The sequence below is a fragment of the Anomaloglossus baeobatrachus genome, chromosome 5, assembly GCF_048569485.1.
Source record: "Anomaloglossus baeobatrachus isolate aAnoBae1 chromosome 5, aAnoBae1.hap1, whole genome shotgun sequence".
In the NCBI taxonomy this organism is placed as follows: Eukaryota; Metazoa; Chordata; class Amphibia; order Anura; family Aromobatidae; genus Anomaloglossus; species Anomaloglossus baeobatrachus.
In genome coordinates, this window is record NC_134357.1 from 144,195,798 (window position 1) to 144,214,763 (window position 18,966).

The 18,966-nt window shown below is 42.8% G+C and overlaps 1 protein-coding gene across 2 annotated transcripts in view; it reads left to right on the forward strand.

The window, feature by feature from the left end:
• Nucleotides 1–18,966, forward strand: part of ZFAND4 (zinc finger AN1-type containing 4) — a 75,234-nt gene that overhangs the window by 40,106 nt on the left and 16,162 nt on the right. For both annotated transcript variants that reach the window (XM_075347253.1, XM_075347252.1), the window contains exons 3-9: nt 1,850–1,925; nt 2,029–2,096; nt 3,259–3,445; nt 14,309–14,456; nt 15,183–16,295; nt 18,229–18,271; nt 18,424–18,538. In XM_075347253.1, the coding sequence (XP_075203368.1) occupies nt 1,850–1,925; nt 2,029–2,096; nt 3,259–3,445; nt 14,309–14,456; nt 15,183–16,295; nt 18,229–18,271; nt 18,424–18,538 (1,750 nt within the window). The remainder of the gene's footprint in view (nt 1–1,849; nt 1,926–2,028; nt 2,097–3,258; nt 3,446–14,308; nt 14,457–15,182; nt 16,296–18,228; nt 18,272–18,423; nt 18,539–18,966) is intronic.

Genomic DNA, 18,966 nt, shown 5'->3' on the forward strand with positions numbered 1-18,966 from the left:
GGTTGGCTACTGCCTCGCTTATTTTTTTTTTTTTTTTTTGCAGACCTCTTTGAGCTGACTTCCATATCAGTTTCCTTGGTCTCCTCTCATCTGAGTTTCCAGTTCTCCAATCAGATTGATCATTATCAAAGTGGGGAAGCCCTTCATCTTTGTAACTATCATAATATATTTCCCTTCTCTCCTTCCCTCTTGACCTTCTTGCTGTCGAACCTTGTCTTGTCTGTTCCTCAATTCTCTCTAAGGTCAGGTCTCTTCCGTGTGGGTTGTTTTTCGTTTTTTGAGAGCCTTTTTAGTGCCCCATTCTTCTTCTTTTTTTTTTTCTCTTCTTTTTTTTTTTTTGTCCTCCTGACCAGTCTTTAGGATATTTTTATAACTAGTTCGAGGGACATCTCAGCACCCCCCCCCCAATCTGTCTAAGGCAGCTTCTTTAGACACTTGGATTCTTTTGTGATTCAGAGAGTCATTAGAATGGTTTTAGGTCCGGATCTGCTCCGCCACTCTGGACGCATATTGAGCTAAAGACGGAGCACCCCCATAGGGTTTCAGGCTCTCTTCATTATTGGCTGGGGCCTCCAAGACATTTTGTCATCAGGCCTCTATTTGGTAGTTTTCTAGGCTGTTTCCTAGTTATCTGTACTTTTCAATTTTTCAAAGTTCTATAGTATACTCATCTATTTATTTTTTTTTCCTTGACTGTTTTGGGCAAGGTAGAAAGTTTTTTTGTAAATTTACAGCGCCCAGTTTCCAACTTGAGAATCGTGCCTCTGCTCTTTCATTCTTCCACCAGTCCTTTTTTTCTTCCCACCTTTTTGAGGACTACTTTGAGACATTTCATGGTTTCCTATATTCTATTCCCCAACAAATGAAACTATGGAGAGAAGATTTCTGGTATTCGCCGTAAAATCTTTCTCAGAGCCTTCATTGGGGACACAACAACCCTCCCCTTTTTAAAAGCTTCAGTTCGGCCAGTCTGTTATTTTTAGGTTGCTCCTTCTACCGCTTTTTATATGAACTGATCAGCTTGGCTCCGGTCTGTGGGTGTATCCTACTTAGGCTGCTTTCACACATCCGGTTTGAGCACTGTGGCTCAATCCGGCTGTAAAACCTATGCAACGGATGCGGCGACAAAACCGCATCCTTTGCATAAGTTTTTGGGGTTTTTTTTTTTTTTTTGTTTACATGCGGGCCGTCCGGTTTTTGCCGGTTGCGGCATGCTACTGAGCATGCGCAGTGGCAAAAACCGCATGCAGCCGCCGGATGAGGTTTTTGCCGCATCCGGCGTCCATAGGCATGCATTGGAAAATGCGCCAGATGCGGCGCGATGTGGGTTTTTGTTTTGTTTTTTTTTGCCAGACAAAAAAAAAAATGTGCCAGGCAACGTTCGATCCGGCCGCCGCATCGGCTAAATCTGCCGCATCCGGCAAAAACCGGACCGAACACAAGCCCATGCGACACAACCCGGCACTAATGAAAGTCTATGCAAAAAAAAAACGCAACCGGTGGCAAAAAAAAACGGTTGCGTTTTTTTTGTGCAAAGTGCCGGATTGTGCCGCACAGCAAAAAACTGATGTGTGAAAGCAGCCTTAGGAGGATCAGACTTTTTTCTTTTTTCTTGCCTACTGGCAGCAGCATACACCCAAGGTTTCCTGTGCCCCCCAATGAAGCCTCTGAGATATTACGGTGAGTCCCCAAAATTTTCCAATGTTTAATACAAGAATCGGAAGTCCCTTTTCTGATAGAGAGATATATATTACTAATTCTCCCACGCTGGAGCCATGAATGTAAACCTTACGGAAATAATCTGTAATCTCCAGCACATAACACCGATGTTAACTTGATCTCGTTCTAGGCATTCCCATTGCACAACAACATTTAATCTGGAATAACATGGAATTGGAGGATGAGTTTTGCCTGAATGACTATAAGTAAGTATTTATTTGGTTGTGTGTTTTTATTATTTTTAATGTACTTTAGACTATTTCACCAACCATAATGCTTTCTATTATTTTTTTTTTTTTTTTTCTGTAGTATCACTGAAGGTTGCACTTTGAAGTTAGTGCTCGCTATGAGAGGAGGTCCAATTAACACTCGAAGAGGTATGTACAGCCTATGTAGTCAGTGGTCACAGTTTTAAAGGGATTGTTCTATAACTGAAAGTTATCACCTATCCACAGAGTTTTTTGCTAGTAGGGATCCCCATTATTACTATAACTGGTCTTCTGAATTCCCTGGTCCTACTCACTACTACATGACCACCGTGGGAAAGCGTGTGGCAGTGGTCATGTATGCCCTCTATGGCTCCAGTTAATATCATTGGGGCCAATGTGCACAGTTGAGCTTTGGACTATCTCTTTATCCAAAATCCACCTCTTTGCAGTCTGATAGTGATGAGGACCCTCCTCTCTAGTGATCACTGGGGTCCCAGCAATCAGACCTTAAAGGTGTTGTGCCATCTTCCTAATTTTTTATGAAGAAAAATACTCTCCTACTTTTTTCAATTTGTCTGAAGAAAACCTGTCCCAAGTTTTTGTTTTCTTTTGGTTTTTTTTTACGTTCTAAACTATGCCGATCACCTTTTTTAAAATCATGTAAATAGGGCTCCTGTAACCCCATTCTAGCCTCGTATGTGCTCCTGGAATTTTTTTTTTTTTGAAAGCGGTTTCTACATCCTCAATCAGCGCCTACCTGGTCCCTGCAAATACCTCCCCTTCTAGCTTGATGGAAATGGATGACCTCTACATCACCCACACTGTGGTCAAAGTCTCGCTCCTGCAGTGTGTGTGTGTGTGTGTTGTGTGTGTGTGTGTGTGTGTGTGTGTGTACTAATTAAAGTACATGGAAGTTATCCACCTTCAGACTTCTTTTTCCAGTACTGGGGGATGTAACTGGCTGCTGTTGGCCACCACTGAAACATTTTTCCATACATGCGTAGAATAATTTTGCAGACACATTTTTAATTTCAAAATAGCTAAATCTTACAGCGGATATGAAACCACGCAATTGCGTTACATGTGGAAGTGTGTTCCTGGAAAGGAAGTTTCTAGGAGTCAGATGGTGAATTTCCGGCTTCCTTCCCAATTAAATAATTTGTATATCTGTCATTGGGGAAATTTATATTGCAGACTCGCACAGGTGCTTCCATGTAAATGTCACCTCCTCCTCCCTTTTTTTTTTTCTTTTTGTTTGTCATACATAAGAGCTAGCAAAATTATTTAATCTTGTTCTGTATTAATAGATTTACCAATTTGCTTCGTTCAGTGCCACTGGATGACTCGGTCCGAGAGATAGCAGAGATCATGGACCCTCTGCGGGATGAATTGTGGGAGAAGACCCCCACAAATAAGCAGGTCACATTTTTGGTATACCGTGAAGGAGATCAACTGAATTTCTTCCGTGTGGTGGACAGAGGGGATGGTACTCTGACACCATTATCAGAATCACTCAGGTAATACCGAATATCTTTACATCTTTATTTTATTTGCCCTGTACAGGACACAAATTTGGCAGATCATACCTTGCAAGTGAAATAGTTCTATAATGCAGCATATAATACAATTATTACATAGTTCGATTGCCACAATATTAACCCCTTAACAACCGCTGGTAGTAATATATTGCGTACTAGCGGTCATAGTGTTAATCCCCGCCGGCTGCTGCAGGCAGCCTGCGGCAATCTGCGCACATGTCAGCTGATTTGTACAGCTGACGTGTGTCTCGCAGGCACGAGTAGATCCACGATCTGCCTGTGTCTGTTAACTCCTTAAATGGCGCTGCCAAAATATCACCGTGCCATTTTAAATCACAGTCGCGGTAAAACTTTACTCACTGGCCGCCACGTGAAGTAATCGCGTGTAGCCGATGGTTGCTATGGTAGAACAGGGTAATGTGATGACTCCTGTAGCTCACATGACTCAGGTCCTGTAACAAGCAGTCGAGTACTGTAGGTTAGGTTGTAAGAGATAAGCATTTCTTACGATCTGAGCAGTGCTGCTCTGATTGGGAGAAAAGAATGAGTGATCAGACAGCTGATCCTTATAATCCCCAAGAGGGACTAGTAAAATAATTTTTTATTTTTAACAATTAAAAAAAATAAATAAACCTAACAGTTCAAATCACGCCCCCCCCCCTTTCGCCTAAAGAATTACAAAAATATACACATTTGGTATTGCTGCGTTCAGAAATGCCCGATCTATCAAAATATAAAATAAAATCTGATTGGTACACGGCGTAGCAGCAAAAAATTCCGAACGCCAAAACTGTGTTTTGGTTGCCGCAATAGGCAATCAAAACGTAGCATCTGCGCAAAAATGGTGCAGTTAAAAACGTCAGTTTGAGACACAAAAAATAGGCTGTCATTGAGCCATAGATCCCGAAAAATGAGAATGCTACTGGTTGCAGAAAATGGCGAAAACGTGCGCCACTATTTTTTTGGACAAACTTTTTTTTTCTTTTAACCCCTTAGATAAAAGTAGTAAACATATATATGTTTGGTGTCTACGAACTCACAACATCCTGAGGCATCACACAGACACATCAGTTTTACCATATAGGGAACATGAATAAAATGTCAAAAGCAATCATACAATCACATTTTCATTTTTTTTCACTTTTACGCATTTGGAATTTTTTATGCTGTTTTCCAGTACACTATATGGTTACACTTATGGATTTATTTAAAAGTACAACTCGTTCTGCAAAAAATGAGCCCTCACATGGCAAGATTGACTGAAAAATTAAAAAGCTATGGCTCTCTGTAGAAGGGAAGTGGAAAACTGAAAATTGTAAGGGGGTTAAAAATTCAAATACATAATACTGCAGCACACCGTGCTGTACAGTATATGCAAACATTTTTAAACTGCTTCCCATGCCTACTACAAATGCAACCAAGTGAATTGAGATCTCTGCAGAAGCGCAGGCACAAATCCCGAGGGGCCCGAGTGACTGCCACTGAGAAGCCGCATGTCTTTGATAAAAGGGGTTGTGGGATTGAAAACATACAGCATGGAGGAGCTGATAAGGCAGCTGCTGCATGCTAAGCTCCAACAGCAAAGGCCACAACAGCCTCGTGAGGAACAGCAGTGGCAACGGCAGCACAGACAGCAGATGGAACTCCTAAGGCCCCTTTCACACGTCAGTGATTCTGGTATGTTTGTGTTTTTTTTTTTTTTTTTTTGTTTTTTTTTTTTCTTTAAACGTACCAGAATCACTGACATACGCAGACACATTATAATGAATGGGTCTGCTCACACGTCAGTGATTTTTTTTTTTTTTTTTTTTTTCCCACTGCACGTGTCTCCGTGCGGCGTACCCGCGTGTGCGTGATTGCTGCACGGAGACATGTCCATTTTTTTTTTTCTGGCATCACTGATGTTCCATGGACCACGCAGTGGTGTGGTCCGTGAAACACGTGCCAGAAAAAAACGTGCTTTTAAAATAATAAACATTTTAACTCACCCGGCGTCCAGCGATGTCCTCTGCAGCCCGATCTCCCTGCTCCTTCTGTGCCGGCTGATTACTGTCGCGCATATTCATTATGCGCGACACAGCCAACCCGGAAGCAGCTCCTGCAGGGGTCACCGCCGGCCGGATGCTGCGTCGCGGGAGGATTCAGCACCACGGACAGCGGGAGCGGGCGCAGGTGAGTGAATCTTTAAGTGCAATCACGGGCCACGGAGAACGGAGCCCGGATTGCACTTAGACAACCCACGTGTGCCGTGATTTTCGGCACACGCAGGGACATGTGCGTGTTTTACACGCCAGTGAAAAACGTCTGTGTTTTTCACTGACGTGTGAAACGGGCCTAACAGAGGCAATCCGTTGCAGGGCATCCGCCCCAAGTCAAGTTGATGATGCACATGTAAGGAAGATATTAAGGAGAGCCTTATAAAAGATTACCTTAGGCCTAGGGGATTATATTGAGGCATTCCTGATGATTTTTGAAAAGGTTTGGCTGAACGGGAGAAATTGCCTCTGTAGCAGTGTGTGCAGATTGTGACGCAATATCGAACAGGGAAACTGCAAAAGGCCTATTATGATCTGGCTTTGCAGGACACAAACGAGTACGCCAAGTTGAAAACCAAGATCCTGGCGCATCTAGGAGTAACTGTGACTGTCAGCTCACAAGGAGTATGCCAATAGGGCTATCAGTGACAAACCTTTCTGGTCCCAAATGTTTGACTTCTTAAGGCCGCTTTACACGCAACCGCATATCGAGGTAACATTTTGTTAGGGACCCCATAAATAAGAGATTACTGTGAAGTGGTTATGGGGCAGTAATGAATTGATCAATACATTAGCTAAATATCTTTTTTTTCAAAATAATCCTCAGCAGTTATGCAATATCACCAACATTTTTTTTTTCCATTTTTCATATGGCTAGTTGTATTTTTCATTCTTTATGTATCATAAAGCAGTTATGATTGTTCATATTACTCTGAATTTGGTGTGCAGCTTTCACGTCATATAGATTATGTATTTTTTGGCTAGCACCCTGTTCACATTTACAATGGTGTTCCAGCAGTCATTTTAATTGCTTTTACACGCAACGACATCGCTAACGAGATGTCATTGGGGTCACGGAATCCGTGACGCACATCCGGCCTTGTTAGCGACGTTGTTGCGTGTGAAACGCACGAACAACCGTTAACGATCAAAATTACTTACCTAATCCTTGATCGTTGACGTGTCGTTCCTTTCCCGATTATTGTTGCTGTTGCAGGGCGCAGGTTGTTCGTCGTTCCTGCGGCAGCACACATCGCTGTGTGTGACACCGCAGGAACGAGGAACATCACCTTACATGCGGCCGCCCGCAATGAGAAAGGAAGCAGATGGGCGGGATGTTCATCCCGCTCATCTCCGCTTCTATTGGGCGGCTGCTTAGTGACGCTGCTGTGACTCCGCACGAACCGCCTCCTAAGAAAGGAAGCGGTTCGCGGGCCACAGCAACGTCGCTAAGCAGGGTAAGTATGTGTGATGGGTGTAAGTGATGTTGTGCGCCACGGGCAGCAATTTGCCCGTGACTCACAACAGACGGGGGCGGGTAAGCTCACTAGCCATATCGCTGCGTGTAAAGTGCCCTTTACACCTGATTCAAAAGAAGTTGCAACCAGACTTTCTTCCCAGCGTATATGGTGGAAAGGGTCATCATGGACAGGTTCATACACTGCCTTCTGAGGGCGGTTCAGACCTTAGTTGCCCAGGAAGTTCCCCCGGAATGCCGATGACTTAGTGGGCCTCATTAAAAGGTATTAGGCAGTTGAGAGGTCCTTGGGGAAACAAGGGATCGGAGCATCTCCATACTAAGGTTCCCAAAGGGAGCCTGACACCCAAAAGAAGGGGACAAAATCCACATCTGTCCAACTCCAGGACCTAACTCATTAACCCCTTAATGACCTAGTGCGTACCGGTACGTCCTAAATCATGAAGGGGTAATAGTTGCCGACTGCTACAGGGAGCCGGCAGCAATCCCCGCACAAGTCTGCTGATTTGAACAGCAGACATGTCTGCCTCATAGGCGCAGGTGGATCCGCAATCAGCGATCCACCTGCGCCTATTCATCTTAGATCGAGATGTCAAAATGTGACAGCACGATTTAAATGGCTGCGTTGGAGAACGCATCTTTCCCCGCCGTCATTGGAGGCCCCATGACATGATCACGGGGAGCCGATGGTTGCCATAGTAGCAAGCTGTGCTGCTCTGATCAACAGAAATGAATCAGCGATCAGACTGCTGACCCTTATAGTCCCCGAGGGGGACTAGTAAAATAAAGTAGTAAAAGAAAAAAGTTTTTAAAAAAACTTGGCGGTTCAAATCACCCCCATTCGCCTCATTAAAAATTAAAGCGTTAAAAAAATACATTTAAAATAGCCACGTTCAGAAATGCCCAATCTATCAAAATATAAATTCAATTAATCTGGAATTTTGCCGCTACGCCATTTACGGTACCAATCAAACGCCAAAATTAAATTTCTTTTGGTCATTGCAAAATGTGATTAATAGTCGCTCAAAATGTAGCATCTGCGCAACAATGGTACCATTAAAAATGTCAGCTCAAGATGCAAAAAAAGAGCCATCGCTGAGCCCCAGATCCGAAAAATGAGAATGCTACAGGTCACGGAAAATGGTGCAAAAAGTGTGCCACCTTTTTTTTTTTTTTTTGTCAAACGTCTGAATTTTTTTAGCCGCTTAGATAACAGTAAACCTATACATGTTTGGAATCTCGGAACTCATTCTGACCTGAGGCATCACACTGACGCATCAGTTTTACTATATAGTGAACACTGAATAACATACCCCAAAAACAATCGTGCAATTACACTTTTTTGCTATTATTTTTATTTTTGCAATTTTTTCCGCACTTGGAATTTTTTTCCTGTTTTTCAGTACACTATATGGTAATACTTATGGTTTCATTTAATAGTACAACTCGTCCGGCAAAAAAACGCCCTTGTATGGCAAGATTGACAGAAAAATAAAAACTTACGGCTCTTTGAAGAAGGGGAGCAAAAATAAAAATGGAAAATTGTCTGGGGGTGACTGGGTTACAGGTGCAAATGATAATGTAGAGGTTTTAAACCGGGTGGCTCAATAGTCGGGGGCCGACACCAGGTAACCATATTTTGCTGTAAAGTCTAAATTATTTTATCTTGTCAGCAAGCAGAGAAAAGAGGTAGTAGAGCATTTGTTGATACCAGGGCCATACAGATGCAGGGTGTTAGACATGGTCCATGCTAATGTCTTAAGTGGTCACTTTGGGGATACAGAACACAGGAACTGCCCTCCCAGAGGTTCTACTGGCTTGGCTGTCGTCGAGAGATTTTGAATTATTGCAGGTCCTGTCTCACTTGCCACCTAATCGCCTCGGTTGCTCACTTTTTTAGTCCCTTAGTGCCATTAGCCATTTTTGGCATCCTGTTTAATCACATAGTGATCGAAATTTTTTTTTTTTTTTTTTGTGGGCCCCTGGTCAAGTATGCCAGAGGGCATCAGTATAGCTTATTGGTCATAGATTATACTGCACAGTACCCGGAGGCAGTACCATTAAGAAATTCCTCTGATAAGGCTACTCACACACCAGTGTATGACTCGTGCAAGTACAGTGTAAGAAAATCTCACATTGCACTCGGACCAATGTTGTTCAGTGAAGCAGAGCAGTAGGTCAGGGTTTTTTTCTCATCCATATTCTGAATGAGTGAAAAAGCAGTATTAAGAGGCTAAAATGTAACCTTTTTAATCCTAATGCTAATAAAAACCTAGATTAGGTAACAAGTAACCCAAAACTCCTTGGTTTGCTGACAGTCTCGGACATAAAACCTATTACAATAGTGAGGTAACCAAGGAGCCTATAAACATAGCAAAATTAGCACAAAAAAAAAAACACAACATACAAACAAAAAATATGGAGTATGGTCGTTTAACCCAAAGTTGGACAGTGGTCCAGTATATGAGTACATAAAAAATTATAAAAAAACAATATAAACAACAAATATAGTACATAGTGGTCCTCAAAGAGGAACCACAATATTCAAGGTATTTTAGATGAGAATATTGGAAACTATCTCACCCATTCCTTGCAGCTTGGGGTACATCAGGGTTTTCCTCCGTGTGGGTCTTTTTTCATATTCCAGCTTAACCTGATCCTAAACGTCCTTAGGGAAACTAGATTCACCTATTACCCCATTAGCTTCCGCCCTAACAAGGGCAGACCACATCTAACCCTCTCTTAATGCCCCTATAGCAGTGATGGCGAACCTATGGCACGCGTGCCAAACTGGGCACGCAGAGCCCTTTGTGCTGGCACGCGCGCTGTCGCCACACTGAGCCACTTTGAACTGTCGATGTGATCGCGCCAACAGTTCAAAGTGGTGTATAGCAAAGGAGACATTTCTCCTCCCTCTGACACACCTCTCCTGGGCCGCAGGTCTGTTGCCCAGGAGACGGAGGAGCGTCAGTAGGCGGCGCCGGCGTCTTGTGGCCGCGTGGTGGAGCGGGTGCTAGAAGGTGAGGTTTTTTTTTTTTTTTTTTTTTTTTATAGCTGTGTGCGGCTGTGCCAAGGCGTGGGGGGACAGAGCCAGCACGGGGCATGCATGGGGAGCACAGGGCATGCATGGAGAGCACGGGGCATGCATGGCTGCAAGTATGGGGCAAACATGCCAGGATGTGGTACATTTACCAGAATGGGGGGGAAACATGAACATGCCAGGGTGAGGAACATTTAGCAGGATGGGGGACATTTACCAGTTTAAGGGAACATGCCTGGATGAGGTCATTTAACAGCATGGGGGAACATGCCAGGATGGGATACATTTACAATGATGGGGTACATTTTCCAGGATGGGGCCATGATGGGGACAAATATACCAGAATGTAGGAAATATAAGTAAGGATGGGGGACATGTTTACCAGTAAGTGGCCAGGAAAGGGGACAGAACTACAGAATGAAAGGGGAGGGGGGCAACTCCTACGTCTTTATGGGATTTCAAGATGTTCAGACTTTGATATGTAGATGTGGATTACAGGGTGAAATCTGATTACATTCCAGGCTAAAATCTCTGTCTAAATATGCTGCAATTTATTCCAGAAAGATCAATCCAACTGCTGTCTGGAAAGGGCTCAGCTTCAGTGTGTGGTAAGCATGCATGAGCGTGATGCCCCCTGCTGAAGAGAAGTGAAGACTGCAAAGGTAAGTTAATATCAATTATTTACATAATAGGATTGGTTGGCACTTCGGGAAAAAGAATGGATTTAGGGCTACAGTTTGGGCACTCGGACTGTAAAAGGTTCGCCATGACTGCCCTATAGTATTCCTGGCCCTCGTCCCGACGCGTTTCATCTTATTAGAATCATCAAGGGACTCCGGTATCACACATTTTTATTAGCATTAGGATTAAAAGTTACATTTTAGCCTCTTAATACTTTTCACTTTTTCACTAATATTGTTTAAGTGGCCTCCCTCTTGTTGAGGATTGCTGTTTGACACATATTCTGGATAAGCGAAAAGCCGTAACATGCTGCGATTTGTTGCCAAAATTGTGCGAGAATCGCCAATACAAGTCAGTGGGTGTGAGGGGAAAAAATAAACCAGACAGCACACACATCATCCAAGTGACGTCCATTTTTATGAACACCTTACTATCATGTAGCACAGAACACTGTAAATGGTCCTGTAAATGACTAAATGAATATTTGGCTACTGAGGGAAAAAAAACAGCACACTGGCACCATGTGAGGAAAATCTCCCACTCGCATGACGCCACACGGATACTACTCGTCCTACTCTCCTGGAAAAGAATGGGACTGTTTATTTTGTTTTTTGGGAGGGGGGGGGGGGTTATACAATCGTGTGACTATAGGCTAAGAGTATATCTAGACAACTGTTCCTAATATTTTCCTGAACAGGACTGCTGAAAGATCTTGATATACCAAGAGATTCCATTCATATCAAAGGTCATGAGGGAGTTGGGCAAAGCCCTGCAGATCACAAAACTCAGTACCTCGGTATACCACCCACAGATGGACGTTCTTGTGGAACAGTTTAATAAAACCTTAAAGACCATGCTGGTAAAGAAGGTTGTACTGAAGGACGGCCGAGACTGGTACTGTCTACTGCTGTACCTATTCTCCATCAGAGAAGCCCCACAGGCCTCTACTGGTTTTTCCCCATTTGAAATGTTATATGGCAACACCCCCGTGCTCTCTTGGATATAGCGAAAGAGACCTGAGAAGGGGAGACTATACCTTACAGGAGTGTAATTCAACATGTGGCCCAAATGCAGCAGACTATTGCTGAAGTGATGCCCATCGTGAGAGAGCACATCCTCCAGGCACAAGAGGCAGTTAATGGTGTACAATCAGTCAGCAAGAGTGAGACAATTCAAGGGTGTGCTAGTGCTGTTACCCACTGTAGAGAGCAAGTTTTTTGGACAATTTTCAAGGCCTCTATGAAGTGGTCGAATGGATTGGTGAGGTCAATTATAAAGTCCACCGATCTGGGAGAAGGATCCCTACCAAGTGTACCACATCAATCTGATCAAGCCATGGCGAGATGGGAAACCCTTGGTCCTCAGTGTTTGGTGGCTAAACCCAAAGCCAACTTTGAAAGATGTCAAGGTGGCAGACACTCTGCCCCCCTCCCAAAAGCAGCAGTACCGAGAACTGCTTCTTCAGAACAGACGCTTGTTTTCAGAATTGCTAGGTTATACTAAAATATATTTGACTTGTATATGCTTGGAGTCCACTTTCTGACAAGTCTCATCTGGTTTCTCTCATAGAGGATAATTGAGAAGTCGAATGAAACTACTTGTGACTGGAAACTTGTGTTTAGGCCAACCAACCCCTTTAATGAATGCATAAACTACAGTATACCTGCAAACCAGAGTTGAGCAAAAAGATTAGCAGTGTCTTAGGGGTACTTTGCACGTTGCGACATCGCTACTGCGATATCGTCTGAGTCAAATCGAAAGTGACGTACATCCAGCGCCGGTAACAACGTCGCAATGTGTAAAGCCTAGGAGAGAAGATGGAGCATGAAACAGTCAAAAATTGGTGACGTCGTTCATTTTCATAATGTCGGTGCGTCCGCAGGTACGATGTTTGTCGTTCCTGCAGCTCCACACATCGCTGTGTGTGAAGCCGCAGGAGCGACAAACATCTCCTTACCTGCGCCCGCCGTCCACCGGCAATGTGGAAGGGAGAAGGTGGGCGGGATGTTTATATCCCGCTCATCTCCACCCCTCCTCTGCTATTGGCCGGCCGATTAGTGATGCCGAACGCACCGCCTCCTTGAAGGAGGGATTCTTCGGCAGTCACAGCGGCGTCGCCGACCAGGTAAGTGCTTGTGAAGCTGCCGTAGCAATAATGTACGCTACGGCAGTTATCACAAGATATCGCATGTGTGACAGGGGCGGGTACTATCGCGCTCTGCATCGCTTTCAGCGGCTAGCGATGTTGCAGCGTGCAAAGTACCCCTTACTGATTAGAGCCCTATATATCTCAAACTAGCTGCGATATCCCCAGCACTTCTGCTAAGTATAGAGAATCCGCTCTGGTAGGCAATAGCACTGATGCAGAAAAAGAGGCACACAGACGTTTTCAGTCCAAGAGCTCTGTTTTATTCACACTGATCGCAAATAGAAAAAAAAAAACACTGTTACATTAGGAATACAGGAATGCAAAGTAAAAAGTCCATAGTGTAAAACCGCATGGCATAGATCCAGGGACATGTCAGTCCGTTCAGGAATGTTCTTCTCACAACCTTGCTTCAGGTCCCATCTGAGATTGGGTCATCTATAATTGATCGGTGAACTTTTAAAAAAAAAAAATAAATAAAAAGAAAAAAAACCTTTTGCTTACAGTTTTTTGTTCAAATTTACACATGTACCAAAAGTGAAATTAATGTATTCCTTAACTGCAAAGTGCTTTTGTATAGTGTTTATTGTATTCATACAGTTGTATATTTCAGCCATGCTCCTTCACAATACGTTACTGCTGTAGGCTGTACTGGTCAATATCTACAGTTTCTGCCTCTTGTTTAATAGATATATTATTTGGCAGTATAACATGATGGTAATTATTTCGGACCCTCAAAATCAAGTGATTTTAGAAGTTTTAGGATTCATTAGTTGCCCTTTACACTGCGTTGGGAATCTGTCCTAAAGAGCGTACAAGTAGATGTTCAATAAGAAGCCCACCTTTTGAATAATTTTATTTTTTTATAAATCACTGTGAGGGTGTTTTTAATGCTCATTTACTGCCGCCTTCTCCAGTATCCAGCGCCGTTCTTCTCCTCTTCTCAATAACTTCACCGTTCTTTAGACTTTCACAGGTCACGCTGCGCTCTGTCACCCGGAAGTGGCTTTTACAACGCAAGTCTATCAAAATCAGGCTCCATAGACTTGCATTGTAAAAGAGACTTAAAGCTCATGCAGAGAGTATAGCATGACCCAGAAAGTCTGAAGAGCGGTGACATCACTGAGAAGAACGTAACAGTGCTGGATCCTAGAGGTCGCCGATGGGTAAGAATATTAACACACGGACACTACACTACATGCACATATACACACATTTTTTTTTTTTTCTGAATCTTCATGGGAGAGCCAAGTAATCAAAGGATCCCATCTCTTACTTTTATGTATCTGACCTTATTCTCTATGTGAAATAATAGGTGATTTATTCCACATGATCTTACAGCATAGTCTTCACTTGATCATCTAGAGAAATACTCTACATCAGGATAATCGCTATTCATTGATTAGTAAATTCTAATGTGTCTTCTGTCCTGTACATGATCTTTCTATCTTCTCCTTTTTAGTGGAGGTTCGGTCTATAACTTGTATGCTGAAGATGAGGATGACCTTGAGGCTTCTCCATCTGGCCAACAGATTATAGAAAATTCAATTACTATGAACAAAATGAAGTTGCTGAAATCAAAGATGGAGAACATGAACCTCAATAAAAAGGTATTTAAAGCAACACATTTTGGTTTTTTTCTTAAGTTATATGGCAGTTTTCAAAAACTTCATTCCCAAAATGTATAGATTGAACTAGATGTAATGTAACGCTGTATTGTAGTCAGATTACCGGACTTTATCCACATAATTCTAGCTCGAGCCTTAGTCATATACCCACAGGCTGTTTCTGAGAATTGCAGTTGCTCTGTGATCTACTGGACAGCTGGCTTTTTTGTTTTATTAGTTTTGTAGATTAACTTGTCAAAAATAAAAGTTAGCTGCTTTTTTTTCCCCTCAAGGGGTTCACAGGATAATAGAGACATGTATGATTGTTGGGGGTATAACCTATGGGAATCCCACCCATCCAGAGAAATGGGATTCTGTTCTTGCTTCACACATGTGGGTTGGTAGTATACTTTATTGACCCACTCTTCCCAGAGACAGTGGATAAATCAGTGTTGGCGCATGCGCTGTACTGTTAAATTCACATGAGGACTCAGGACCCCATTCTCAGCATCAGTGTGAGCCCCAGCGGTCTGATTCCCACTAATGGAACATTTATTACGCCTCTAAAGGATAGGATGTAAATGCTGTTTATGGGACAGCTCTTTAAAGATGGGGTTAAGTTGAATATAAAGAACGTGTCCATCTTCAGATTTGAAACTTACCCTTTGATATCTTAAGTATATGTTCTTGTCACTTACCACTCTTATGTCTTCCTTCAATTTTGTGCAGCCGAAGATGTCTTTGAAATTGAAACCACGGCCTCCTAATGCTCCACGACCTACAAGCAATTCAATGGCTTCTGCCCGTCACAGGCTTCTAAGAGTTCTCCCCCACATCGGACAAACTTGTCTACCTCCCGGGAACCCATTCGGGTCAGAGTCTTCCCACAATGCACTTTCTACCCTAACTGCTGCTGCTAGGACAATACCGTCTATCACTTGTGACTTTCTCAAAGAAGATCAGACTTGGGAAAGCCCGTCATTAATTCCATCACTTTCTAGTATTAATTTACCTCCCAAGGTTTCACGTGTAGAGCTTGAAAATAAAAGTCATTCAACAAATACAATTCTCTCCCCGGTTACACCTTTGCCCAAGAAAGATGTTCTGACAAATGACAGTGACCCTATTTTACACCAGAACCTAAACCTTTTCTCCTCTGAAGATGCGTCTAGGTCAATTTCTGAATCCTTTACATTGTTGGCAGAGGCAGGGCCCCCTGAGCAGTATGGAGAACTTTGCAGCTTAAGAAAGATGAAATCTGATTTTGACCTGATGGAAGGAAACCAAGAGGCCTCCACCATTGAGACGCATCAGACAGCACTATCCAAATCATTGAACTCTGATTTGATGGAGACCTCTCTCATTAATACTGCTGAACTAAGTCCACCAAGAAGCAAGTTTCTGTCACCCATCCACTTTTCTCCACAGTTAAATGATGCCCCCTTCTCGAAAACACGGCAGCCTAAGTGTTTTGATTTCAGAAGCTTGAGACCACCAGCTTCACACAGTAATTTCCATTCTCTGCAACTCCGAAACATGGCCGATCCTACCATTTCTAGGACTACTAGATTTCGAGGTGTGAAAGTGGAATCTCCAGGACAGCGATCAGATATGATTTCCAAAATGGAGGCCAGGGACATCACAGAGTTGGTTAATAAATCATCTAAAGAACCCATGGGGTCACTTAATAATCTAGGATTTTTTGCTTCGCTGGCTCGAAGCACAAGTAGAGATGACTTAAGCAGCTCCAGCAATCCTGGAAGACTACGAAATCTTATCGCTCCACCATCCACTCTCCAGGAAGAGACAATCTCCTTACATGACAGTTTGAACATCTTCAATGTAAGTATTCACAAGCATTCATTTATCTGCTTCTAACTATGGCGGCATCAGCATTGGTGCTGGAAAAAATGCATTGAATCCTCACTGGACACATGTGTTTTCGATCTTTAATTCCTCTGGTGAAATAAATAAATGAAAAAAACGGCTACACCAACAGAAAAGTAACTTTTTTTTTTTTTTTCTTTTTTCCCTTCTATAAGGTGCACTTTTTAACATGAAAAGCTCCTGCTAAAAAGTTTGTGCGCTTTTATAACCCGGAGACAGCTTCCTGTGATGGAGGAGAAGGCAGACACCATGTCCTCCGCGATCACAAAGAGCTGCCCTCTGTCCTCCTGCTCTGAACTGATCTACATAATTGGTGCAGAGCAAGGCAGGAAGCTAATGGGAGCTGAGCAGCTGAAGGACCTTCTAACCATTTAACTCTTAACTTTAGGACCTTTTCAGTTCATGTGATTAGTCACATGACCTGAAAGTCCTAAAATTAATTGTACAAGGTCCTTCAGCTGGTGCAGCCTCCTTACAGTTGCCTATCAGGAACAGATGGGGTAAAGTGTGTGTTTATATGTTCATGTAGCAAAGCTGTGTCTATATGTGCATGGAGCAGAACTGTCTGTCTAGATCTGCATGTGTTTGTTTATCTGCTGGTAGTTTGCATGTAGCAGAGCTGTGTGCGAAAATACACACTGCAAAGAGGCACTAACAATAGTTTTATTACCTCCCTTATTCTATCCTAGCACATTAAAATTAGTGTTAATGACCCCTCTACTTTACACCGCCAGGAAAGTTTTAGTTAATAGGAAAAATGTTTTTCATATTTTCTGCTGTCTAAACCTAGTGTGCGTCTTATGGTAAGAAGCGTCTTATAGTCTGAAATATACGGTAAACAAATTTGGTTGCATAATTGTAATGCCCAAAAGAAAGACATTCTATGAATGCCATAGAAACAATGACTCCAAAATCATGGCACAGTTGAAAAAAGACCTGTCCATAAATTTAATTGAAAAAATATAGCATAAGTGATGATCAACTTTGCAATATGTCGTTTTTATAAAAAATAAAAAAAAATAAAAAATTCCTGCCCTTTTTCCTTTCCTTTTTCCCCGTGCACTTATCATTAAATCTCAAACAGCTTCTCAGCGCTGTCTTAAAGGGAACATGTCATGTGTAATATGAACTCTGTACCACAAGCAGTTCTGGGTGCATATTGCTAATCCCTGCCTAACCATCCCTGTATCTAGTCGCATACATAAAGAGATCTTATGAAAGAGTATTCCTAAAGATCTTTTATCATATGCTAATGAGGCCAGGGACTAGTCGCAAGAGCGTGATTTCGCCTGGCAAGTCGGCCCCTTAGCATGTTAGTACGCCCCTGTGGGTGTGCTAACATGCTCATGAATGCACAGCGTCAGAGGATGGTCGCGCTCACTTCTCTGCTGCCGCGGCTCCGTGCGCATGATCCTGGACTTTCGGTCATTCGCACTACATGGGTTTGAATCCAGCGCTCATAAGCCCAGAGGTCATGCGCACTATGAAGCCAGGTTAAGAGTCCTGGGTTAACATCCCTCATGCATGACTTTTAAATAGGTGCAAGGTAACTCTCAATTTCTCCAATGGTGTAGCTGCCAGAACACGCCCTGGGGGAGAACAGCTGATCTTTGAGGTTCTTTCTGCTACTTGGTTAAAGAAAGGAAATATGTGCATGACCTGCTACCCTACAAATGTATCAGATTGTGGCCACTGGGCAGAGGGCTGTTCTGATCACCTACATTGTGTGTGTGTGTGTGTGTGTGTGTGTGTGTAATATATATTAGTGCGTAATATATAATTTTAGTAATAGGATATAGTTATTTTACACAAAGTGTATGGGGGGTGGTCACACTGTTGTGTCCATTTGTATTGTCTGGTGAAGCTGTTTTTCTTATATCTTTCACAGACACGACAGGGTGTGATCAATACAAGCTGTGGAAGAGGCCCAGGTAAGAGTACAGTTACCTTTTTGTTATAGAAAAGGCAAATTTTAAAAACCTAAAATTGGAAAAACTAAAATGATTGAGATCTGTCCTAAAACCCGTCTGCAATGTTACTAGCTGACACTATTCAAATTGTGTTCTCTCCCTGTCCTTTCCAGTTGAAGCCACACATCTCTTTCCTCCTGTTAAGGCTGCTGTCCGGAGTAAGAAGGCCACAAAGCACTGCTTTCTCTGTGGGAAGAAAACTGGCCTGGCGACCAGCTATGAATGCAGGTAACTTTTAAAGTACTGGCTGCATGTCTACTGGGTATAGCCTATGGATTTAGGAGCTTGGGCATGATTTTTCTTTTCAATGTGTTAGCATATATTCGAAACACCAATGTGCAATATATACACTCCACAAAATTGAAATTCCAAGAATGAGGAATTGTGGACTTGTGGGAATCACTGGATCAATAGGCGTTCCTGATATGCGAATGATTATAAAATAGAAACACAATTTTTCAAAGCATCTCAATTTCTTCAGTATAGAGTATGGTCACCACTTTCAGAGATCCCTGCACTTACACACCTTGACTGCTATCAGTGAAGTTATTAATGATTGAGGAATGTTGTGCCACACTGAATGTATTTGGGCAAATTATCAAGAGCCACTGCTGGCAGTTCTTTTGCAATTGCATCAGTTAGTCGCACCCTATAAA